This window comes from Eutrigla gurnardus, assembly GCF_963514095.1.
Source record: "Eutrigla gurnardus genome assembly, chromosome: 18".
In the NCBI taxonomy this organism is placed as follows: Eukaryota; Metazoa; Chordata; class Actinopteri; order Perciformes; family Triglidae; genus Eutrigla; species Eutrigla gurnardus.
In genome coordinates, this window is record NC_139929.1 from 3,935,982 (window position 1) to 3,962,609 (window position 26,628).

Here is a 26,628-nt window from a genome sequence, read left to right on the forward strand (position 1 = left end):
GTGTGGTTCACGGTGTAATAGATGGCGTATTAGACCGAGTGGTAGACGACGGCGTGGCAGATGGTGTGATGGTAGACGGCGTGGTAGACGGCATGGTAGAAGGTAGACGGCATGTTAGACGGCGTGGAAGATGGTAGACGGCGTGTTAGACAGCATGTTAGAAGGTAGACGGCGTGGTAGACGACGTGGAAGATGGTAGACGCCGTGGTAGACAGCATGGTAGAAGGTAGACGGCGTGGCGTAGACAGTGTGGTAGTGTGGTTGATGGCGTGGTAGACGGTGTGGTAGACGGCGTGGTAGACGGTGTGGTGGTAGATGGCGTGGTAAGAGGCGTGATAGACAGTGTGGTAGTGTGGTTGATGGCGTGGTAGACGGTGTGGTAGACGGCGTGGTCGACGGCGTGGAGACAGTGTTGTAGACGGCTCTCTGTTGTAAACCCCATCAAAGCGTACCTCTGCTACATTGAGCCGTGGTGCGACCGTGCATATGCTCAACGGAGGAGCATTAAGAACAACAGCGCTGCTGCTCTCAGAAGTGTTGTTTCACTTTAATGACTGTTTCACTCAAACTAGACATGTCCGAGGTGAGCTGTGAGCCACAGATTGCTGTTCTGGGAGCTGAACTCGGGACTGAACGGGCTAAAACAAGACAAATAAGGACCAATTAGCAGCACACAAGATGACTTCGATTCATATATTACGTGCTTTTATTTTGGCTGCAGCGCTCTTCTCGCCGTGACCTTTACCGCCTCGATTCTTGTACGTAGCTTTGGGAGTTCACGGGTACACTCCCCCTTCATCTCCACTGACCTTCTCAGGCTCCTCGCCGCTCCTCTTACTCCTTTTCACTGACCCGCCGGCTCTCCGCCGGCGGCTGTCAGCCCGCATTTCTCAGCCTCCTGTTGACACAGATGAACAATCGCTGTCGATTACTTAGTGGCTCCCTTCTCCACGTCCCAATCCATTTCCATCAGGGTTTCTTATTTTCCAGGCAAGAGGGATTTCAGGCATGGAGAACATCTCTGTGTTGTAAAAGCACGTTCTAATAGGAAAACCTGGCATGAAAGGCCACGGCTGCAGGAATGCGATAAAGGGAGATGCTAACTAAAATATTTACATGCACATATTCACTGGAATGCAACCTGTGTGCCGGCCTCGACCTCGCTAAATACGGGTGGGTTATTTTTCCACACCTCCATAGCACGTTTCGATTCCTGGCACCTAAATGTCCTCTCTCGGCCTCTTCGCAGGTTTCGTCGGTGCAGATGTGTGACGTGGTGAACGAGATCGAGCTGGAGAGAGAGCGCTGTGAGAATACCACCTTTGGGAACGTCACTTCAGGTAATTAAAAATGTGAAAAAAGCACATTTTCTTCTTTGTTTCAAGTGTGCAGGTTATTTAAACAAGGTGTGAAGCGTGGCTGTTTGAGCACTACTAGAAGGCAGAAATACAGAGCAGAGGCATACCTGGATTATAGTGACTTTATCAGACTAATCTTACAATCATAATAATCCCTAATAATTCAGCCTGTAGCAGAGGATTTCAACCTGTGCCTCCCCCGGGGATGTGTGCAGGGAGAGACCTCTCAGATATGCTAAAAGTCGATTTAAATCCCTACTGCATGAACATTTCTCATCATTCTGGAGGCATAAGTCTGAACACGGACATGATACACATATTTTTGGATTCACACTTACAGAGGATGTCGTTTTCCGTGATGTCCGTCACAAAGAAACGCCCACAAATCCACTTAATCGAGCAATACATTGTAGAATTACACAATAAATGTGCACAGAAAATGTGTTTCCCATCATGCACTGGGTGTTGCAGTGGACAGAGAGGCTCTAAAAGCTGACGTCATGACGTCAAAGCGATCACAAATCTAACCAGGATGCAACTGTGCAGCGATTGCCCGGTGATGGATTCTGGCGTACGACCTGGCTCTTCTCAAACCTTTTCACATCTGTAAAAGGTGGAGCATTGCATTATGGGGCCTGAATGGAGGTCTAATCAGCCGCAATGTGCCATTAAAGCCAGCGAGGGAAGCGACTATTTCCTGATGGACGTGACATTATACGGTTAAAGCGTATAAATAACCTTGAATGAAGTTACGAAGAGGGTTTTAGGTCATGAAAGTATTTTTAATGACATCGCTGTCTTGTCGTGATTGAAGTCCGACCTCTAAACTGTAAACAGGCATCGTTAATGCAGAACATCTCTGCGTTAAGTGAATATACAGAAATGGCGTGCGTGGAAACGACTCTCCTCCTTATCTCTTCAATGACCCTCATTTCTCCACTTCCCTATCTGCTTCCCCGACAGGAAGGAAGCTGCTCTCACAGGTCACATCCCTAATAAATGAGGTCGCAGAGAAACAAAAGTCAAGTATGAAATACGGAGATTGTCCCGCAATTCCTTTGCTTCCAGAACGGGAATGAGAATGAATATTTCTTGACAGTTTGTGTATTCTGGAGTCCAGCGCTACACACACACACACACACACACACACACACACACACACACACACACACACACACACACACACACACACAGACTTAAAGATGTCCTGACAGAAATGCTTTCTGGCTGCGCTTTCCTTTGATTTTTCAACCTCAGAAATCAATCTCGGTCTCAAAAATGTTTTCGTCGTTGTAAACTTTAATTTCAAATATAGAAAACATATCAAAGACATGATAACAATAAACTGAAAAACGTGTGTGTGGTTGTAAATCCTAGAGTTTATGTCTGAGGAGACAACACAACCAGTGATAATGGTGGTGCAGGTTCTTCTGGGCTATTTTATTTTTTCATTTATTTATTGATTTGGTGGAAATACATAAGTCACCAGTGCAATATATTTAGGAGTTTCATACGACTAACTATGGATTTGGATTTAAAGCGGATGAATGTAAGCCTGAGAGATTTATTAAATATTTAAAGAATTGTATTTGACGGATAAACTCAGAATTTTGTCCCACATTCGTAACATAAACAAAGATTTATTCTAACCTCTCTGTCTCTGAATGTCATGTAAGCACACGTGCACACAAGCATGTGTGTGAGTGATGCCATGTTAATGGTGTCGTCTCCTGGCAGGTTGCCAAGGCATGTGGGATATCATCGCCTGTTGGCCGTCGGCCAGAGTCGGAGAGGTGGTGACGATAAGCTGCCCCAATTACTTCAGCTACTTCAGCAACGAGCACAAAGGTAAACACGCTTTCCTTCACTTTCTGTTCAACACGCATAAGAAGCATGTTTCTCTCTCGTGTTTCGTTTATAGACTCAGCTTGAGCAAGAATATGACAATATTCTTCATGTAAATGTCTGTAATTAAATTGTTTTTACTTTTGAGGCACACAAAACTGGACCCTGTGCTGTTATTGTGTTATTAGCTCAGGGCTGGTCAACACATTTTGATATGAAGCGTATTTGCATACAATCAAGCCTTTGGGTAAATCCTGATTCTAATGTGTTGTTTGAAATGGACATTTTAAAGTCATCAAACTGGTGTTTTTTTCCCCATCGCCTCCTGTGGACATCAGGAAATGAATAGAAACTGTACAGAAAGCCTCGAGCGAAGGATATTAATTCATAAAGAGCATCGTTTAATCATCGGTATAATCTGGAGAACACTGTGCATTTGTGTTGAATCAGATCAAATAGTGAGAAGAACAGCCCGGCACATTCCACGTCTCTACAAACGTTTACCATATCAACTCATCACTTAAAAAAAAAAAGATATATCTCACATAGGTATTGTGAGTTTTCCCCAAACCCAAGATAACAGCTAATCCAGGTTCCCGTAAACAGTATGTAGCATTTACCTGAGCCAGATTCCAGTCAGGGTCTAAGAAAACAAGGAGGAATCCAGCTTCAACCTTTTTAATTTGGAGGCACAGACGGCGAGGAGGAGCGATGACTCACTGACCTCAGATCTGCTTCTGAAGACCAAACACTAAAACGATTGTTTCCTTGAATCACCCTTTGTCTCTCTAGCGGCTTTATTTTCTCCCTGCCCCATTTTAAGATCACCAATAATATTTAATAAATGCCAGAGCTGAATGTTCCTCTCAAATAGCTGAACTATCAAAACTGCAGCAATCTGATTTATACTTATTTGTCTTGTTCATTCCAACACAACAGCGTCCGTCCTCGACTAAAGCCTTTGTTAATGAAAGCATATATTTGTATAAATGTTGATTGCTTTCTTCTGTACTTACATTTTATAGGATGAGGCATCCTTCAAAACACGTGGGCCAATTTAAGAGCCAGACTTATATACTTAAATAAATTCCTATCTGATCCATTTTTCTTGAAGATGTGACTGGCCTTCCTCCGATCAACACAACGTTTTTAGAAAATTGTCGTAAGTGTCACTTTCACGGGAAAGTGACCAATGTCCTGTTCTTGTTCTCACCTGATTGGCATTTAGGTGGTTTATGTCAGGAACAGTGTTGCTGTAGATCTTCCCTTCTACAATATTGCATTTTAGTGTGTGTGTGTATCAGGGCTGGACTGGGACCAAAAATCGGCCCGGGCATTTTTTTAGCCGAGACCGGCCCACCAGGTATCGATGGAAAGACAATGAAGCCTATGAATGAAAACAATTTTTTTTGTGACAATGCTTGTACACTGTCGGGCATCGCCCCTCGGCTGTAATTGGTCCAGCCCAGAATCAATCATGACTAAGGGGCCGATCTACCAGTTTTGTGTACCAATAGCAGTGTTTCCCACAGGATTCTATCGTGGGGGGCTTGTGATCTTGTAGGGGGGTCCGGGGGCATGCCCCCCCTGGGGAAAATTTTTAATAGATTTAATTTTAATGCATCAATTTGGTGAATTTTGAGAACCAAAATATGACATCAATTACTGACCAACTGCTGGTACTAATACAAAATGTTGACATACTAAATGGGGTTGAGGAGTTTAAGCATTCAAGAAAAGATGAAAAGAAAAATTACTAAAACACAGTGCTGAGCCTTCCAGGGTTCCCCAATTAGTTTTCACTGAGGGCCAAATTATGTCCAGGTTGGTTGTAGTAGCAGATAGTAGTAGTAGTCATAGCCTGTGTTGAGGGACAGATAAAAATGTAGGCTTGAAAGAAAATAAGTCCAATATCAATGATTTATTTATTTGAATGCCCCTGGAGAATATTTTGATCAACAACAAAAAACAACAGCACTTCAGCAAGTGGGGCACAAGAGGAAAACAATATTGTATAACAGTAGCGTTAATGGTTTTTGTTTGCAGCATCTTGCTTTTGTCTTGTAATTTGCAGACGGTCCCTGCGCACTCGCCCGGCTGTCACTGCGCATATAGATCAATGTTCTCCGTTCAGCTCAGAGGACAGCTGATTTTTGTAAAAAATCTGTGTTTTGGTGCTTGTAGCTCGTAGTCTTTGATATTACGGTGGGAAAGAGGCATCATTTGTGTTTGAAAACGTTTCACTTCAGATGTATTGATCCCGAATCTGTGAATATATTTTCAACTTTACCGACTCTTTATTTCACCTTATGGCAGGTTATTAGTAAGTCACTGGGTCCGCATGGGCTGGATTTGCTCTTGCGGGCCGGATTTGGCCCGCGGGCCGCTAATTGGGGATGGCTGCTTTATACTATTAGTTTATTATGACTATTATTATTATTAATATAAGTGGGTGACTATTCCTCAGCCTTCCTTGGTGCTTTGGTTTTGACATACGCGCACGCACTGTCAAACTCGCGCAGCTAAGGGGGGTCGGCGGGGGGGACGCCTTGCCATGGCGACGGGGGAAAACAGAACGTTGATGAACCAAACCAGCCGCGAGGATTTCCCCTTATAATAAGCGCTGCTGCCCTCCTGTTTAGGCCTATTATTAGAGCCGCTAGTTAAGTCCATTCAATGTGTGGGAAACACTGAATATGTATCATGACTAATACCAAATAACACGAATACCATTAGTTAAAAAAAAAAAAAAAAAAAAAAAAAGGCTCGGCCCAAAATCACCATCGGCCCTTCGGGCAAATGCCCGGTATGCCCGATGGCCAGTCCAGCCCTGGTGTGTATATATATATATATATATATATACATATATACACCAATTAGAGGAAGTTCTAGCAACAGCAATCCAATACTAGGCCAGAACTTCCTATAATCTGATCAGAAGCCCAAACCGCACTTTCATCAAATGAAGCTGTTTTTTTGTTGTTTTAATGAGGCTGAATCCACAATAAGACTGGGAACTTGACTTGAATTCGATATCCGGTTTGTTTCTTTTTTTTGGCGATGCAATCAGACCTTTTCCCCTCCTCATCTCTGCTGATGAATATCTATTTCAACGCAGCTATTTCCCTCCAGCTTCTTCCCTCCTCGATGACTATAATACAGCTACTCATGACTAATGGAGATGGGGCTGATGGGTTTTTTCTTTGTCACTACAATTTATATTTTCCTCCTCGTTTCACTTTAATTTCTTAAAAATGAAGATTCGGTGTAAATCTTTTGTGTACCCTGGAATGTCCCTGAACCCGAGCTGCTGTCGCATATTTAACTTTTCACATTTAGTTGGTGTGGGGGGGAAAAAAAAGCAAATCCATCAACTCTCGAAGAGTCGGTAGAATTTGACTCTCCGAAGCAGATGGATGTAAGCCTGAGCCATTTGTGCATCCTAACATAACCCCCCCCCCCCCCCCCCCCCCCCCATTGGGAGTGTTGCTGCACTCAAACAGGAATTAGCATCTCAAAGAGTCAACCTGGAAATTAGACTCACGGGGAAATGTGACACTTCAAAGTTGGAGGATGCACTTTAAACCCCACGTGCACCGATAGCAGCATGGATTAGTTAAGAGCTGATGGCAAAAACCTGAAAGAAAATCATGCTTTGAATGGATTTGTGAGATGAAAATAAACCAGTATCGCTGTTAAATATAAAATGAAAATGGCCAACAGGATCTCCGCCTTTCTCTTTAATATGTCGCTTCTTGCATGAAGTTCTGTTTTGTACATTTCAGTATCAACACATCATCATTATTATATTTATATCTCAGTATAACAAGCAATCTCAGCTTAATGAAACCTATTTCTTCATGAAGTGGAGACACATTTTCATCTAATGGGCAACTCAATGTTCCCTCCCATCGGCGTTGAAGCACTTTGTTGTTTGATTCCTCTTAACCCCAAGAATGAACACATAAAATGCCTTTTATTTCCTTCTTTACTGAAAAGATGGATGACAACTGTCTAGACTGCCATATATCATTGACTTACATAATGTGTAGAGTGGATACTCCCACGACATGTTTGTTTATTTTGTATCTTTGGTAAGATTTGGAGTTCTGACAGTGATTAATGGTCTGGGCGGTGAGTTACATTTGCATTTATAGTGCAATGTGCGATGAGCGATGATGGTTTGTATAGAATCTAAGCAAATCCACATTTTTTAAATCCTTTTCTTGCTAAATCATGGAAAAGTAATAGTAAGTAATAATTAGCTTTTCATTCAATCTAAGGTTCAGTAAAACATAACATAATAAAATGATAATATAATAATAAATGACAGTTAAAACCATTAAAACCATCTTTTAGCTCACTAGTGAGCCTACAAAGCTAACATGCTAACACACTTTTACAATCACATGTATTTTCTTTCCTTCCATTCACTGAGAGTGTATGACATTTATTTCTTCCAGACTTAAAACTCAGCAAACGTGATTTTAAAGTTGCATTTCTGATTACAAAGGGAGAATCCGGTACACAATCAAATGCATGGAATTTGTCAAATAGATACGTTTTCATGTGCATCCAGGAAGAAAATCAACTATTGATTATTTCTGGGCCGTTTTACAACTAAAGTGGAGGCTTTCCTCGGCGGTCCCACTTAGTGATAGATTGCTATATGCAGACATCACGGCGATCAATCAGGTATTGTGAGAGCAGACTATGGCTGAATGTGACATACGCTTTCCGCTTTACCGCCACAACAACTTTTTGTGTTCCAACTTTAATATTCGAAGCAACTGAAAGACAAAGAAGTTTCTGTATTTTTTTTTTAAACGTCTTCATTAAAGCTGAACAATGGAAAACGGGGCTCAGTGGAGGTTTGATTAACTGCTCTGAAGGTGGCTCTGCAAACACCTCAGGACTTTACCTTTTAAACTCCAGGCAAATATAATGAGAAGAAAACAGCTTGACAAACACTCTGGAGATATAAACAGACTGCAGGTCAGATAACGCGCTCCGAATATAACAACTAAAATACTAAATTGTAACTCGTTTCAGTTAGTTTAACTCCTTTTGTTGGTTTCTTTCTGACCCTTGTGACTCTTCCCAGTCTTGGTCTGAGTTTTTGAAGGTCTCGTCTAGACAAAGAGGACTCTCAGGTAACTAAGTTTTCAGTTTCCTGAGGATTGTCTAAATTATTTAACATCATTATTGTCATAGAAAACAAAGGAACATTCCCAACCATGACATCATCCTCACCAATATGTTTTTATTATTATATCAAGACAAAGAAGAGGTGATAAGTGATACGTTTGATAAGTGCCGTATATGGATTCCATATTTTTATGCATATGTTATGCATTGAGGGACTCGCACAGGTCTGGTCTTGTCTCATGACGTGGTCTTAGTTTTGAGCTGGTCTTGGTCTACAATACTGACTTTTATCCTTTTTAATTTAGTTAAGAGGACACCCAAAGTCTTGTCTTTACAAAAATTAAGTAAATTCACTCCTTGTTTTGAATGACAAGTCGCGTTTATTTTTTCATTATCTTTTTTATTTTTTACAGATTTACTACTTGCAGGTAGATCAAGTAGAAGCTGACATATATCGGCACCAGACAATATTATGGACTGATTTCACGCTATTAGTGTCCGTGTTTGTTACCATGTAAGAAAAGAACAAAAAGTTTTGAGGTCAGTTTGTTAAATACGGAAAGTGTTCAGGCTCTACTCTTACAGACTGGAAGTTCCTTAAACGTGCATTCTTTCTAATAACGCGTGAATCCAAAGCTGTGAAAGGATGGTCATGTGTAAACGTCGTTACAATAATCTGCCTGTGGAACGGCCTTGAGTTCAGGTGAAGTGCCGTTCTGCAATGCAGCAGCAAATCTGTAGAAAAGCCTGAAGCTTCCGCACCAGAATACAAACGATGACTTCAAAATCCACTTCAGTCGGTGTTTTCATTCAGGATCTGGACTCGGGGCCCTGCCTTCCGTCAGTAGATAGTGTGTATGTGTGTGTGTGTGTGTGTGTGTGGGCCAAACCTACACATCCATGAAAGTGGATAATAAAGGAACGGCTAGTGGAGAAAATAAAAAGGGAAGATGAGGGGAGGAATTCACAAACATCCCAGCATGCCATTTGAACACAGCCACAGCAGCGACCGCATGAAAACATGACATTTCATCCCCATGACCTTTCCCTGACTGAGCAGCGTCTTCCACACACCGACCTCCCGCCGGCTTCCCTCCACATCTCAGCGCCTGCACATAACATTTGATCCTAATTTGGTACTTTTCGGTCACATCGGGTTTAAGGTCTCCCGGGTTAAGCTGTTTTTCACGAACCCCCTGATCCCCCACACAAATAACGAATTACCTCTCTCGGACCGGTTTGCCGACAATTGAGTAGAAAAAAAGGTCTTTGGTAGAGAAATGGCAGGTTATTTCTCATGCATGGGTGAAGATATGATCTTATAGAAATGCATTAGAGAGATACCTTTTTTGAATCGAACAGGAAACAAACCCAGAAGCTACTCAGCTCGTCCTCGTTATCCCTTTCTGCAGGCTGATGCACAAGTCGGTAATGGATCGCATTAGCAGGAGAGAGTCATACAGCGGTTTGATGTTTTTGTCTGTGTTTTTTTTGCCGTGACCCAACCAACCAGCTTATGAGGTCATTGACAATATCGCAGTGTGTCTCGCAGCAGTTCACGTCTGTAAGGAGGTCGAAAGAGGAGGAAAATCTCTCTTGAGTTACTTCTTCATGTCGTCTCCGTCCGCAGGCAACCTCTCCAAAACCTGCACGGCGGACGGCTGGACCGAGATGCATCCCATCGACATCGCCATGAACTGCGGATACAATCTCAACAGCACCAGCGATGACGTGAGTGAACACACATGAGGAAGCGGCCCGGCAACACACGATGCATACGCCATTGTGAGTCACAGCGGGGACGCCGCCTGGAGAAACCCGGTGGGCGGGGAACACGGAGTTAGAACATCTTCTCTCCGTGGGTGGGAGTTGTTGGAGGGGCTATCAGGGAAAACTGCTGCTGATTTATTGATTTCAGGCTCCCGTGTTTGCCTTTCACTATGAATTGCCACAGCAAAACACACAGGTGTTTGTAGCGTACGTCCAGGATTTGGAAAGTATAATTTTATTGTTAAACTATTGTTGGAATAAACGGCAGATTTTTAGAAAGAGGGAAGTTTGCTCATTTGAGTTATAGAGCCACATGAAAACATCGATGATGACTTTTGTGTTGAGTATGGAGCCGCTATCTGGCAATTAGCTTAACTTAGCTTAGCCCAGCTTGACTGTATTCAAAGCTCAAAATATGTTCAACAGAAACTGTAAAGCTCACTAATCAAGAATCCTTGAATATCTGATGACAAACAGAAATGTAAGATGGCAATTTTAGCATCAAGTAAACTTGTGAGTTGCAGCAACATTAGCATTCCTGCGGAGCCGCGTTTCTTGCCATCTGATAAATGTGCGGAGTCGGGTTGATAATCTCAGCTACTGTGGGAGTAATTATAAAAGTATTGATTATAGCCACTCAAGACGAAGAGAGTGATAGTGAACATTTTTTTGAAGTATCTCTTTAAGATCTCATATAAAGATTTCACGTAATATTCTGACTCTTAAATGAGTGCACCATTAACGTCCTTCATTGTTTGCTGAAGGAGCAGGCCGACGTCTCTGGAGTCAGTTTGTGATTCCTGCCTGTGATATGTGCATTATGAGTCATTACATGTAATCCGTGTTGCCCTCAGAGCTACAAATCCATACATCAAATCATTTAGTTTCGGTGCAGAGAGAGCCGATCTGGTCTGCATCGCGGGGGGAAGAGTGGATGTACGCTACAGGTGGTAAAAGCTCCCCGAGTCACCGAGGCGGCCTCATCAGTATGCCACACAGGAAGTCAGCAGGGACCCGGGCTGCTGGAGTACACTAAAAGGGATTCGATGTCCGTCTATCTGCATACTTCAGTTTGCCACGAGCTCTTAAACTCATCACATCGAGTAGGAGACATAAAGAGCCATGGCAGCAACATGGCTATTCTGAAAGGCTCCACATTATTCCAGCGTGTTAGAAGAAAAGGTCCATCTGCATCGTACAGACTCCACACTGAGAGAACATCGATGTGTGGGCCGCAGTTCACTCATTTGTACATCATTCCTGGCCTCACTTTAATTAAATCCCACATTTAGATGTATTTGTGCACATGAGATGGTAATTTGTAGCTTCCCTTTTTAATTAAAGGGTTAATTGGTTTTGGTTAATTCATGCTTTGGAGATAAGTGTATAAACAGTGCTTCCTGCCCCATAATGCACAGCAGATCTGCTGGTTTTTGTTCAACCAGCATCAAAAAATCACATTCATGAAACATGTCGCTCTGCTCATAACCTCGGTCTTCCACCGCCGACATGTCTGGAGCTCTAAAACTTTAATTAGTTACAGCCAACAGGTAGATGTTTGGGTTCAAAAGTGTCCGTGAGTCATGACGGGGGACCGCTCTGGGATTAAAGGGGGGGGTGCAGGGATTTGAAAGTCTCCAATGCACCCACCTATATCATCGCCTTCTCTCTGATCCCACCTCGTCCCCCGAGCTGAAGACACATCAAGTGAGCCTGTAAAGGAAATGACCAAAATTGCGTTTGGCAGTGACCTGGCCGCTCGCTGGCACACCTGAAAGAGGAGGAACTAAAAAGCCTCTGCAGGTGGATGCATGCTGCCTTCAGACGGCAAAGAGTTTCCAGTGTAAAGGAACGACCTTCAGTGTAGAACTAAGAAACAGACCAAACGTTTCGGGGATCCTGCGGAGCGTTTACCTCAGAGAAAACTAATTGTTGTCTGGGAATGGAAAGTATTTTTAAACTTTAGTTTTGAACCTATCACATCATGTTGCTCACCACATCCACACCTCCACCTGTTCATCATTTCAAAGGTGAAGCTCCTAACAAGAAAGTTGCATAAAATTCAACCAGCAACTTTGTCATACATAAAACATAAACACAAACTCCATTTTTGGGGGGTATGTGACTATGTTTTTTCTTCTTCAGGGCAAGTTTTTCTGGCAGGTGAAGATCGGCTACACCATCGGTCACAGTGTTTCCCTCATATCTCTGACCACAGCTATTGTCATCCTCTGCATCTTCAGGTAGGACGTTTATTTTGTTGCTCAAGAATTCACACTATTTTATCATAAACCTTCCCAAAATGCTTCGGAGGATATAAAGCATAACTTGCTTACTAATTTTTTCTGTTTTAGCATATAATGTGTGTGCATTTTTGGCATATTACCAGCATTAAAATGAAATGCCAAATAATCTTTTAGCATTTCCTATTTGCATTTTTCTCATGGATGTCCAGAAAACTGTAACTGGATCACTTACACTGAAGAAGAGTTTGAGACTTTCCTCTATAAAAGACTTCCGTTACATTCAAGTATACTGGAGTTTTGGTGTTTGGTGTCTGTGGCAACATTTCCACGTTTAAAGTCGCATCATATCTAAAAAAAAAAAAAAAAAAATGTGTATCAAAGCTGCTCAGTGTTCAGATTCGACTTGAGTTAAGAGAATTTTAAAGGGTTTGAAATGGCACCGAACACAGTATGTAGAGAAAGTTTTGTTTGTTTGTAATTCCTGATAGATAAACCTGCTTCTTTGTGTCATTTGTTTAGAAGAAGGATAGATTAGAGAAAAAGAAGAAAACCCAGTCAGGACGCTGCAGGGAGAGCATTAGTACGAGCAATTCACCATAAAGAGCACTGGCGCTGACGTTGTGCCTGCTGGGCGTTTGGACAACATGACATATTTATACATTTTAGCGTGGCACATCAAACACTTTGAACTGGGATTTGGTTTTATCTGATCCGTGGCAGCTCCGAGGCTTACGTTAAACTGAAAGTCATACAAAACCCGATGATTCTTTCATGCATCTTCGATCTTCTGATGGCACGTGTCTGCAGCGATTTGGAGATTAAAGTATAGCGAGACGAAAGAGATGTTTGATATTTCACAAGTCCGGAGTTGATTGTAAGCTCCTCAAAGAGTCTGGGGCAAGTGGGAGGATGATACGAGGAGATTCAAAGGAGCATTCATGTCTTAATAGTAATGGATGGTCAACATTTGTGCACATTAGGGGTGGGTTAAAATATCGATACGACAATATATCGCGATACTTTTCCGCCCAATACAATATTGATTTTTCAACTCCAAAGATCGATTAAAAATCCTGTTTTGAATGAAACAGTTTTGACCCAATTTGTCCTCTGATCAAATCATCTGATGTACATATACAGGTACTTGTTTTCATCTTTATTTATATCGCAATATCATGATACGTATCGTCACCAAAGTATCGTGATACATATCGTATCGTGAAGTTCTTGCCAAATCTCACCCCTAGTGCACATATTTATTCTTTTGTTCTAATGTGATGCCACAAGTATCATTCTTCCATCCAATCAGCCGTTCTCTACTATACACCCATCTCTGAAGAGAGGGAGGTGAAACAGGAAATTGCTTTTCTTTTTACCGGGTAGCATTCTTCATATCCTACGACGCCGTGTGAGTTTTTACTGATCAGAGCTCCTTTTCATGTTTTTCCACAAAGGCCTGCTCTAGGTGTGAAAGTGTCTCCACCAGACTTGTGTTTTAGCCTGGAGGCAGGCCAAGGTCAGGAAAGAAAAGAAAATACGTGCGAAAGTGTGAAATGAAGGCACCCAACAGGGTTGAGTCAGCGTGGGAGTTATGACTGAGCGGAGGGAGGTGGAGGGATGCTGTGGAGCGTAGAGTGGGTTCTTAATGAGCGTTGGTTTGACGTGGAGGGTCACACCTGTTTCTGAAAGACGCTATTGATTGTAGGTAGGGAGCAATAAAAAAACACGATTGCCACAATTTCTTGCAAAAGAATGAAGCTGTGCTTTCCAGCTTAACACGGAAGCCTCTGTATTGAAGCATTTATTAGTCTTTATGAAACATGAAGCGTTAATGGAAGCCTTTTGATTTTAACAAAATACACAACTTCCAAAAAAGTTTATTGTGATTTTACTAAATAATGAGTATCATGATCAGATTTGATTATAATTGAGGATACGTTAATTGCATAATGTCCCGTAATGTAATGCATACATATATTAATGTGTCTGAATAATTAAACGAGAATAAATAAACATTTGTTGGAGTTTCGGCAGTGCTGCCTATAAAAGGAAGAGGAAGGAGTGATTAGATCTCACATTTCCCCCAAAATACAAACAAACAGATTATTTGTGTATATTTCATCTCTTTCCACTGGGATTTCATTCAGACACTAAAATGCTGTGAATAACTGAAATTGTACAGAAATGTTCACGTCTCAGAAGAAAACAATTTAGAAAGCTTGCATATAGTCATTTTTAACAGCTGTGACAGAATGATAACAAGCTTCCCTGGCTGTGAGATGAGGTTAAATTCAAGTTTACAATTCCTGAGGGCCTTTTTTTTAAATTATTTTTTAAGTAATCAGGCGTGTGCTGCATCACAACTCCGAGAACAAACGTAAACAAACGAGCTGATGCTTAATTGCAGCCTTGACACTCTCCCGTCATTTAATCAAGTATGCAAATTCAAAAAAATTACGAAAAAATGCTCGATGGATTCAAAATGTTTGTGATTTGTCATTTTTATGGTCTTTATGGCTGTGAAGGACCGTTTGTTGGGTTCTAAAGCAGATCCACCCACACGGCGATAAAAGGATCTAACGAGGTCAATTACAAGGGGAGTCGCTCTGTGATCTGCTGTCATGTTAAGCCATTAACTCCCAGAACGCTGGATTATTGGCCTCCTTATCGAATCTCTTGATCTGTCTCTGTGTGCAGGAAGCTCCACTGCACCAGGAACTACATCCACATGCATCTGTTCGTGTCCTTCATCCTGAAGGCCATCGCCGTGTTCGTCAAGGACGTCGTCCTCTACGACGTCGGCGAGGTGGACAACTGCTCCTCGGGCTCCGTGAGTTAATTGGGGTGTTTTTCAGATGAACGACTCTGAAGGAGTCAAAGAAGGTGAAGGTGTCACCGCTAGGCTAATTGTCCACGTTACACCGCCGCTAATGAGAGATCTCCTCACACGGAGATGAAAGCAGTGAACTCGAGGGCAAAATCAGGGATGTAGTGTCATTTCATCAGAGATTTACAGTAAAACAGCTTCGGGCTTAATTCTCAATATCCTTTTTGATGATAAATGAGTCCAGTGAGGTATTGCGTTGCCTCGGGATATGAAATAGAATCGCTATATGATTCACTCTCATTGCTGGCGCATCAGTAGATCTTCTGTTGCATTATGAATTGTTTATTAGAGTCAGCGAGCCTAGATTACCAACCTCAGACCTCCACGGGGCCGTAAAGTTCCCCGGCATACTGCACTTTAATTTAGTCTGGGAGTACGCATCGACAGACATAACAAAGGTTCAATTTATTACCTAATCTAGCCTCCTTGTCAAAATCCAGTTTTAATAATAACTATTCATAAAATATGTGCTTTTTTTTGTTTTAATGATCAAAACATGGAAATAGGAAGATGTTTTCTTAATAGGGTTTTTTTTTGTCCCCGTGGGCCTCATTATATCCAGCCATGCCGATCACATTCATATTTCAAGTGTGTTTGTCACAAAAACAACACAATTAAATGTGAGTCAGAACTCAAATACGACTAATATGCATTAAACAGTAGCTGAGGACGCCGGGCTCACAAGCCGTTATGCTTGGACGTCTATCAAACCACAATGTTTGGACGCCGCCACAAACCCACAGAGGCCCGCGAGGCCACGGTGACGCCTGCCCAACGTGAGGTTTATGTTTCACTACACGAGGCGGGCCCTCTGAGTGTGTTTATTAGCGAGCTCTCTGGATGCATCCATCGTGTTAATGGAAGCGTCGGGTTGGACGGGAGCCGGGGTCGGCCGGGAAAAAAGACATTTCAGAGACGGGTTTGGTGCTACGGCGCTCATCACGACCCCAGCATTACTTCCATTACAACCGCTTTGTGTGTAGGTGTGTGTTTGTGTGTGTGAGTGTGTGTGTGTGTTTGTGTGTAGGTGTGTGTGTGTAGGTGTTCTACATTCCTGGTTCATTAACCTTCTTCTACAGTTGGATGTTTGCCATTGTGACCCATTAGATTAATTCATGATATAATTGCTGTGGAGAGGCTGATAACGAATGCATTATTTAAGGTGTGTGTGTGTGTGTGTGTGTGTGTGTGTGTGTGTGTGTGTGTGTGTGTGTGTGTGTGTGTGTGTGTGTGTGTGTGTGTGTGTGTGTGTGTGTGTGTGTGTGTGTGTGTGTGTGTGTGTGTGTGTGTGTGTGTGTGTGTGTGTGTGTGTTGCTACTGATGGTAGGTTTTAGATTTGCACATATTAGAACCAGCAGAAAGGGTTCAGACGGCCCGTCTGCCAATGTAGGAATCAATTTATATAGACGACCGAATCCTCGTCGGCTTCACCGCCAGCTGCTTTAATGAGCTCTCTGGAAGTGTACCTCCATGCAGACAGCACTTACAGTATAATGAGAGTTTTAGGTTGAGGTTTTTTATGAATTAATACATTTCACCAAGGTAATTGGGACCCATAATGTAAATCATTGCACCTGGTTAAAAGTGATTATTGATGCATTTTAATAGGAACAGAGGATTGTGTCTGAAAACGAAATATTCCAACTCTATCGGCAACAGTGTAGATAGATAGATAGATAGATAGATAGATAGATAGATAGATAGATAGATAGATAGATAGATAGATAGATAGATAGATAGATAGATAGATAGATAGATAGTACAGACGTATTAAAAGTAAAATGATTCATAAGATTTGGATTTATTACCTGTCTTATTAGCATTTTTTATGATTTTGATAATTAAAGTTAGCTATAAACTGCTGGATAGGAATAAATTCATATCGTAATGGCGATTACTGCTGGTTATTTTTTGAATTATTATTATTTTTTATTTATTTATGTGAATCCTTGAACCCACTAAGAGAAACAAATAAGTTTTGTACCCAAAAAAATCTAAAAATCTAAAAATGTGACCGTTTGGGCCCAGTGATTGAGAATACCTGCAGTAAACTCTGGACGAGAAGCAGTTTGACGTCCTCGTCTTCACTCTTCATCGGTGATTAATGATGCCGATGCATCCGTGAGCGGTACGACTCCTGTGCAGGCGCTCAGACACCACTCCTCCCTGCTCATTCATCATTCTTCTCAGGAGTTCAGGTGAAGAAGGGAGAGGTGTGGCATTTTCAGTGCTGGTGTTTGCTTCAGTCCATTCGCCCTCTTCCCAATTCGTCTGGTGAAGTGGTCCACAGCAGAATCCACTCTCATGGCTTCTTGGAGCGGCCACAGTATTGATTCTTCTTATCTCAGCGATCCCAAAAACAGCTTGTATGTGGCTCATGGAGTGCGTATCAGCCTGTGAAGGAGCGACACACTGCTACACGTCAGCCCACCCAAAACCCACACATTTGGATGATGAACCTTTTTTGTACGCATCCCTGTGCAACGAGTTCAATAGCAGCCTCGCCGCTCGGCAAACTCGATTTTGAATGAACTCGCCCATCCTGATGGAAGTTTTGTGCTTTTGTGCTGCGAATCAACCCGATTGTGTTATCCTGCATGGCTGTTTCAGCCGTTCCACTCTTTGTCTTCTTGCTCGCTGAAATATCTGCACTTTGATGGCTTTGCTAAAACACAGTTTGATATGTTTAAATTACTAAATGATTATGTTTTAATATGTCACCATTGGCTGTACATGGTTCAATCATACTTTATAGATTAGTTACCAGCCAGGCTTTTGAGTCAATTTGATATAATTTAAGTCTGCAGTAAATGTTAACAGGTTCTTCCTGTAAAAAGAACATTTTCATCGTTGCTAAAAGACCGATTAAATGTCAAAACCTAGGTTAAGTATTGAGTAGCCATTAAGTATAAACTTTTTTATTAAGGATTTATAATTAAATTCTTGAATAAATGATTTTGATTGATTGTATCACCGTCGAACCCACTTCAATACATTTAATAGGTTCAAATAAATATGGATATGATACTGACATCATATCCATTATTCTTCTTAATTGATTGCCTCACCGTTGGACATATGTTGAGGTAATACTAGCTGACTGTGTGACGTGTGCTTCTGTCTGGTTGCCAGGTTGGCTGCAAAGTGGTGATCGTGTTCTTCCAGTACTGCATAATGGCCAGTTTCTTCTGGCTGCTGGTGGAAGGCCTTTACCTCCACGCCTTGTTGGCCGTCTCCTTCTTCTCCGAGAGGAAGTACTTCTGGGCGTACATTCTGATCGGCTGGGGTGAGGACGCCCTCAAGTATTTATTTATACGTCCACGCTGGCCTGGGGTCAGCTGGGATGCAATAATAATAACTGTACACTTTTACATTCACCTAGGAGGTCCGGCGATTTTCATCACAGCTTGGAGCATCGCTAAAGCCTACTATAATGATGTGGGGTAAGACAAACCCCAGGGGACTGCTGGAGTCCAGTGTAGAATCTGGATCAGATTTCATGGTATGAATGTGTTTTATTCTTCACCAGGTGCTGGGATATCATCGAGAACACCGACGTGTTCTGGTGGATCATTAAAACACCTATTTTGGCTTCAATCCTGGTACGTTTAGACACACTTTTCTATCACTCAAATTCCATCACATCAATATTTGTGCACCTTGAGCTGTTGACGCCAGACAGTAAATACAACCAAACATCCGAGTCCGTTCTCATCAGTCCACTTCAGACTTACCTGTCCGTGTAATTTATCCGACTGCTTGTTGAACGCGACCTCAAAGTTCTCGTTTCACTTTGGAAGATTGGAAGTTTAAATCGCCATCGATTTGTCTTCCTCGCCCGTCATCATTCACTTCATCTACAGAGGATTGGCGTTTTTAAATGCGCTGCAGGAACGAAGGATGACATTTTATTTTGCACATCCGAGTTTTATCACAACGTCGGTGCATTAGATACGGAGCTAGAGGGGATTAGCTTAGCTTCAGGGGAAGTTTACCTTTTCTGTTTGTGTGCAGATTAAACAAAGAGAACGTGTTATTTACTGAGCTTTAATGGTAATATAGGTGTATTGAATCGTGCTGCCTTCTGGCAAGCTGCAAAAGCAATGGTTCAATTTGCTCTCTTGCCAGTTATTTGGAGGAACAACGGCACTTAGCTGTGATATAATCACAACCTGTCACTAATTTGATAATACGATCATCACGTTTCAGAATAGACACGTTCAAATACATATTGTTTTATTAATATAGAGTAATATTCAAGATGAAATGCTGGAAATTAGTCCGTTTTTTGGTGGGGATATGTGTTGCATGGCGAAGACGTTGCTCAACTTTCTCCGGTTCCTCTCTCGTGTGTCAAAACCAGCATCAGATAGTTACTTTAAGGTAGTGGTTAGTTTATCTAGGCAACATTGTCCAACCTCGTCTTCACGGAGCGCTGCAGACGTGAAAGCCCAAAGGTTGAACTACGATACAAACTCGCTCTCCTGGGCCTCCATCCACAGATTGATCCACTTATCTAAGAACAACGACAGTGATCTGTATCGACAGTACGTGACACATGAGACACTTTCACAGAGGTGCGAAAAGGAAGGTTAAAACTCCAGAAGCCACTGCTTCGTGTTCTCACCTGCAGACAGATTTCACATTTTCTCATTCCACCAAAATACACCAGAGTTAGAAGATGACATCACGGGATGCAGGAAATCTTTTTTTTTTTACCGATGTGTGCTGATGTCGGTGTTGACACAGCAGGTTCAGTTGTTCTTTCACATCAGGATCAGGATCAGCATGGCTGTCAGACCTTCCTCTGCAGCAGGACTGACTGATGTTTGTGCAAACGCGTCGGCTTTTTTCGTGCCGACGGATTCGCATCCTCGTCGGATTAAACAGACCCACAGCAGAGCAGAGGAGTTGAAAGTTAAGCTACAGAAGAAAACAGTATTTCAAAGCAAAATGGCTGACTGAGAGTCTTACTGCATTATATTCTATTGTAATTTCATAATTGTCATCATCCCACGCCTGGATTTTGTTTCTTTGGTCCGTAAAAATTCACCAGAATGCAGGAAATTGAGTGAGTGAGTCATGATGTGGAGCGTTAGTTATGAAATCTCAAACACCCAAATCCATTCATTCAGACACTGAAAACTTGAGGAAACCAACGTGTATTTTTCCTATGCAGGTGGAGGATTCATATTTCATGAAGCACTAAACCATCTATTGTAACGTGCTCTCCTAATATCTCCACAGATGAACTTCATTCTGTTCATCTGCATCATACGAATACTTCGCCAGAAGATCAACTGCCCAGATATCGGACGCAACGAGTCCAACCAGTACTCGTGAGTCTCATTCAACACCTTAATCTAACCTCTAATGCTTTCAGTTTCTACTCTTCATTCGCTTGGATGAAATGAAATATGACAGTTTCTGTCTTGGGCTGAATTCGGTCCACTTTATTCTCTCTGCGAATCCTTTCTGTGGCTCCTTTTAACTCAAAGCGATGCAGGGATGACAAATCCTTTTTCGCCTTCAGAGGAGACGCCTTCGCCAGCCTTAGCATGCGGGCCTCAGAACGGCGGCCTTCCCCTGGCAGCTGCTTTGCAAAGAGATATAGAGCTCTAAGTGTCCCCCCCCTCCCCCCTGGATGGAGAGCATCTCATAAGCCAGACATAATGCATGAGCCCACTGACACTTTTAATGGTGTTTTTTTTCCCTCCCCTCATCTCTGGTCCTCAGAGGTGAAATGTTAAAATGAAAAAGTACTCTGGAGTTGCATTTCATTATTGGCACACGCAGAGACAGATTGGAGAAAAAAAAAAACGTTTTCCACCGGAGGGAGACATCAGTTTTTTTCCTGCTTTGTCGTTTCAGGAGGCTGGCCAAGTCCACGCTGCTGTTGATTCCTCTGTTTGGGATCAATTTCATCGTCTTTGCGTTCATCCCGGAGCAGGTGAAGACGGAGCTGCGGCTGGTGTTCGACTTGATCCTGGGCTCGTTTCAGGTATGACGTCCGTTTTTTAAACTTCTACATTGTCATTTTCTTTTCTTTTTTACAGTGAGGATTCTGTATTTGATGCCTTTTAGTGAAGGTCATCCAACACCGAGGCATATTTTTCTTGAATTTCTAAATCGACCTTGATTCAAGGCCCAAAGTAATGGTTTGGCTTCCTGTCGGCTCTTTATTTATTTAATTTTATAGTGTCATATCACAACAGAAGTTGTCAGGAAACTACGCAAATAGAGCAACTCATGATTTAGATTTCCTATGTTATTTCTGTCTGTTATTTGTACTTATTTGTTTGTGCATTATGAGCTTTTGTGTTTTAAAATACAACACAGCTTCTTTGTATTTTCCACATTACGATTTAAAGTTCATGAACACACCGAAGTGGGAAGAACAACTTCCGGACTCGGGGAATGGGATTGTTCGAGGAGCATGTGAATGCACCATTATCTCCGCTCCGCGAGCGCCAATGAAGTTTTCTTGATTGCTTCTCCGTTTTCCGACTGTCGGCGTGTTTTCGGGCCGGCGCAGACCTGCAGGTTTCTAATCCACACTCACTCCCTTTTTCCAAAATTGTTTGGTTTCCTCGCTGCTGGACAACTTCCTGCAGCTGACGCTCCGTTATCAAGGGTTTTTTCTTGGCAGGCAGTCTTTTCTTGCAAACATCTCTAGTAGACCGATGGATCACTTTTATTCCAACAACACAGAGAGAAGGTCAAACAGATGCAACATCTCACATGTGCATCTTTATTTAACACACACACACACACACACACACACACACACACACACACACACACACACACACACACACACACACACACACACACACACAGTGCTGATAAATTGTGAAATGTTGTCATTGAGTTTGGTTCTAGTTTTCTTCTAATTTAAAACAAAACAAATTATTTTGGAAGTTTTGTTAAACATTCATAAATGATTCCCTTGGCCCTACACTATTTAACCCATATCCCAACATATTTAAACTAATAAAACTACTGAAACTTCTATATGAGAAACAGTCATCAGAGCAAAATGTTTAGTAGTTTAACTTTTTTCCTTCTCAAAATGTGATTAGCTATGCAATAAATGTCTCTGTATCTCCTCCTGATAGTGTGTCATACTTCGACAATTCGACCCCGTGGCAAATATTTATTGATTCTATTTGACAAATTAAAACAAAAACCGAAGTCATGAGGAACAAATTCATTGACAAAATCTTGACCTCTGGGGGTCTGCAGATGGATGGATGAGGGTTAAATAGATCATTGCTGTGCATTATATCACGTTTTCTTTTTTAGGTGGTAAAATACGTGTGTGTATATACATAATATATAATATATTTAATAAATTGTGTGTGTTCAGGAATGCTTGGGGAAGTAATACCGACAAATACTTAAATATACTTTCGATGCTGCCCAACCTTGTTTCAGCAGCGTTGCCGTTTTAAACCCCCGGTGTTATTTTCAGTTTAGACGTCACATGTTGATGGAATGATGGCGAAACGCAGCCAGACGACGCAGCTGCATAAAAGCTCATTCCTTCCTCATCGTTCTTCTTCCTCATGATTACTGGGAACTAACGGCCGTACGTCGTGTGCATAGTTTTCCCATGTATGTCTCATGAACGCCACACGGTCACAAAGAGAGATAAGTGTGATTTCAACACCTCATCTGTGTTTTTCTTTCCATTTAGGGCTTTGTGGTCGCCGTCCTTTATTGCTTCCTCAACGGAGAGGTAGGTCCCCCCCCCCATACACACACACAGTGATGTAAACACTGTTTGTATAAACACACGGTTTTAAGGATTTCCATGCAGAGATAACCCCGTGTCGATTCTCAGAAAATGCAGCTCGTCCGTGGATTTTCCGCGGCTCCCTCGGTGCCCCAATTATATTCACACACAGTCCTGAACGGTGGATGGAGCTGTGAGCATTAGTCACCGCCTCCCTTGGACCTCTTCGCAGCATATTCCTGCTCTCTGCCTGCAGGATGGGAGGGCTGTAATAAAATAAATAAAAAAAAGCACTGCCTTTTGGCAGCGAGTTATTCAGCGGTTTCTGCCGAGGCTCTCTGTGTAAGTTATGTTGCTGGTGCCGAGCCAGATTGAATCACAGTGATGGGTTGGATGGCTTCACACTACGCTGCCTGAATTTCAATATGCCATTTCCAGGTGTCCTTTGTGAAGTCGTAAGGCTTGGCCGTTTAGTGCTTTTGAATTATATATAGTCCCAGGAATCATTGTTCATTGTTTTTCATATTGAGTCGCGAGAAAACACAAGGAAATCAACAAAAGGCAGAAATTAGAGTAATTTCCACGTTCGAGGTGGTTCAGCGGTGGCTTTTAAAGTTGCTGCTGAGAAAGAAAAATACTTCTCATTGGGGTTTTATCAATTAAAGCGGACGCAGCAAGGAAGTTAAGGAGGGACCGCATTTGTAGAAATCATCATTTCTACAAACTTTAACTGCTCGACAGACAAAGAAGGACTGAAGTTGTCCTTGGAGGAATGTCAGTTCTCTTTCTGTCAACTTCTTTGCTCGTTTTAATCGATGGCCTCCAAGATGGAGGTCGTGGTCACATCCTGAGAACATCATCTGCTCCTTCCTTGACTTTTCTAGCTGTGAGAAGCGGTTTGTGACAGATTACAAGCAGTCGCTGCAGGGCTGTATTTTGGCTGGAACACAAAAGTGGATGTCAAGAATGAAAGAAACCAAAAAAAGGACAAAGGAATGACCAATTGGGCATCGCTAGAAAGTGGGTTCAAGTGAGCTCCAACACGCACGCCAACAATATGGTTCCAGAGACAGAGTTTAAAAAAATCCTGGGTATTCAAAACTTATTATTATGGTAATATGATGTGAAATAAATGGTAACTAAGGGCTGAAACTTGTTGCTAAGGTAATGTATAGGAGTTCTAGCATAGCTATCAGGCGCCACCACTGATTTAATACCATGCAAAGTGTATTTATTCAGATTTGATTTTGAGTTAATGTCTGTCAGAAGTGTAAAATGATGGATGGTTAATCCACTGCAGGTCCAAGGAGAGATCAAGAGGAAGTGGCGAAGGTGGCACCTGCAGAGATACATGGGCTCGGACACCAAATACCAACACCCGTCCATCGGCAGCAGCAACAACTTCAGCACCCAGATCACCATGCTGACGCGCTGCAGCCCGAAGAACCGCCGGGCCTCGTCCTCCTGTCACGACGACCTCTCCAGCATATGACGCACAAAACACACTCACGCCAAAAACATCAGGCAGGGGGAGGAAAAAAAGGAAACGCGCACTCCCATCCATTAGCACTCCCTGAGGAGGCGTCGCCAGAGTGTGACGTGGGCAAAGGAGAGCGACGCGAAGGGGGGACATAGTGGGACGGCTTCCAGCTTTTAGCCCGCACGCTTCTTTAAAAAGGTTTAAAGTGAGAAAGATCACGCTCATTGCTTCGCGAGCACAGCTTTGGCACTTTTAAATGAGAACCACGTGTTTCAGCGCATGTACAGATGATGAGTCATATCATAATGGATCATTTAAGTTCCCCCTGTGAGCTCAGACACCAGTGCAACGTGTCACAGATGAAAAAGGGGGGGTGAGGTGAGGGAACCCAAATGTGGACGGCACCGGCAGCGATGTAATTATGCCCGGATTAAAAATGACTTAATGGATTTCTGACGCTCCAAATGAACAAGGCTGGTGCGAAGACACAGCCGTTGGAAGAAAAGGGAATTACATTATTTATATTAGTACCAAAAAAAATACCAGAAATGCATTATGAGGCGTTTGAATGTGTGAGTGGTGATGGAAATGACATAAAGTATATTTTTTTGGAGGGCAGAGCCAAAAAAAAAAAGAACAAAACAAATGACAGAAGAAGAAAATAATGAAATGTTTTTTTCATAAATGCCAAGCGGATGAGGTTTGAGAGCAGGCGAGCGGTGTGATGCTCATTCACGGTGATGGGTTTGGAGTATAAATGCCCCTCTCTGCACTATCACTCTCACGAGGGACTGATTGCCCTTTGCCTCCGCCGTTATCAGTGCAGTCCTTCCCTCTCGTCTCCTGTGATTCCCAGCCGGTGATAGGGTCATGTGGCTTTTTTTGTTGTTGTTTGTTGTTGTTTTTGAGGTATTGTGACAGCCTTTGTGTCGATCACTGACGAGTGCCTGGTTTCAGTGTTTTCAAGTGACACTATCCATCAGATCTCCGTGTGGCTGTTTGCTGCTCTGGAGATGAAATGCCTTTTTATTTTTTAAAGGTGCAATGTGTAAGATGTGGCCAGAACTTCATTTTAAGACATTAAAATATGTATAGATATCTAGAGGACAAGGACCCCCCATTACATATAAAATATTGATCATTAAACCGGATCAATAATAAGGTGTAGTGCAGCCTATAGTGCCAGGTGTAAAAGTACTTTGCAATGATGGATGTATACAATGCAGCGCCATTAAAATATTGTTGTAAATATATGAATCGTTGACAGATTCATATATTTATAGAACATATTGTAATGTTCTATATTGGCATTTCTATATCACGATTTCACATTAACACAACATTGATATTCGCTTAAAATATTTTGTGTGTTTTTTGGACATTTTTAAAATTCTGGAAGAAAAATTTGGGGATTGGTGGGACCCCCTATGGATCTTGGACCCCCCTGTTGAAAATGAAGCTTGTCCTGATTCATGACACCACTAGTTCCATTCTGATCTGAAGTAGAGCTAAATCGAGGGCTTGTCAATAATTCAACCCCCGGCGGGCTCTCGGGGTTTCATGTAAAGATCGGAGTCGCCCGTTGGCGGGGAGGACGAAACGTAAACACAAGTCGTTCCCTCGTCTCTGCCACCTGGGACCCGAGCTATAAAACTATTATAAACCGTAAACATTACACAGCCCCCGGTTAGTGTCACCGTAAACACAGATGGCTAATGTAAATTATATAGGCTGACACACGTGAAGATTACAAGACAGCTGTGTTATTTTGACTTTTTTTTAGTTGTAGTAGTTAGTCATTTCTTCCGGTTTTACACGTTGCACCTTTTAAAGCACTTCAGTCCATGAATGTTTACATTTACTTGACAGGAGTCATTAAACATTGTACAGAGAAAATATACAGTGTAAAGTAAAATGAATTACCATGAACTGTTGTGCCACATAAGTAATGTAAATGTAATCGCTTGTTCGTGTTATTGCAGCGTGGGATTTAAAGCCTTCCCGGGAACATAAAATTCTCTCGTACATGTTTATGTAGCGGGTTTGGGCTCCATGCTAAGCATCGCGGCTAAATTAATGCCACGCTAGATGCTCTGTTCTCCATTGACTTGTCAGGTTGAAACTCCTCCAGTGGCGGGGTTTGAACCTGACAAGTC

General features: G+C 42.3%; 1 protein-coding gene across 1 annotated transcript; it reads left to right on the forward strand.

Annotated features, from left to right (window-relative positions):
• The first annotated feature begins 1,254 nt into the window (after window positions 1-1,254).
• vipr1b (vasoactive intestinal peptide receptor 1b) lies at window positions 1,255-25,653 on the forward strand. Its single transcript, XM_084033622.1, has 13 exons — window positions 1,255-1,340; window positions 3,096-3,206; window positions 9,982-10,082; window positions 12,267-12,364; window positions 15,065-15,197; window positions 18,387-18,540; window positions 18,637-18,697; window positions 18,784-18,856; window positions 20,502-20,593; window positions 21,126-21,255; window positions 22,954-22,995; window positions 24,293-25,143; window positions 25,185-25,653. The coding sequence occupies exons 1-12, from the start codon at window positions 1,265-1,267 to the stop codon at window positions 24,482-24,484; spliced, it is 1,263 nt and encodes a 420-aa protein (XP_083889748.1). The 5' UTR covers window positions 1,255-1,264; the 3' UTR covers window positions 24,485-25,143; window positions 25,185-25,653.
• Window positions 25,654-26,628: the final 975 nt, after the last annotated feature.

Bases quoted from the DNA above. Each gene is read 5' to 3' on its own strand.
- vipr1b (XM_084033622.1), top strand. From the start codon at position 1,265: ATGTGTGACGTGGTGAACGAGATCGAGCTGGAGAGAGAGCGCTGTGAG. The intron at 18,698-18,783 runs GTAAGACAAACC...ATTCTTCACCAG, and splicing joins GCCTACTATAATGATGTGGG to GTGCTGGGATATCATCGAGA. The intron at 20,594-21,125 runs GTGAGTCTCATT...TTGTCGTTTCAG, and splicing joins AACGAGTCCAACCAGTACTC to GAGGCTGGCCAAGTCCACGC.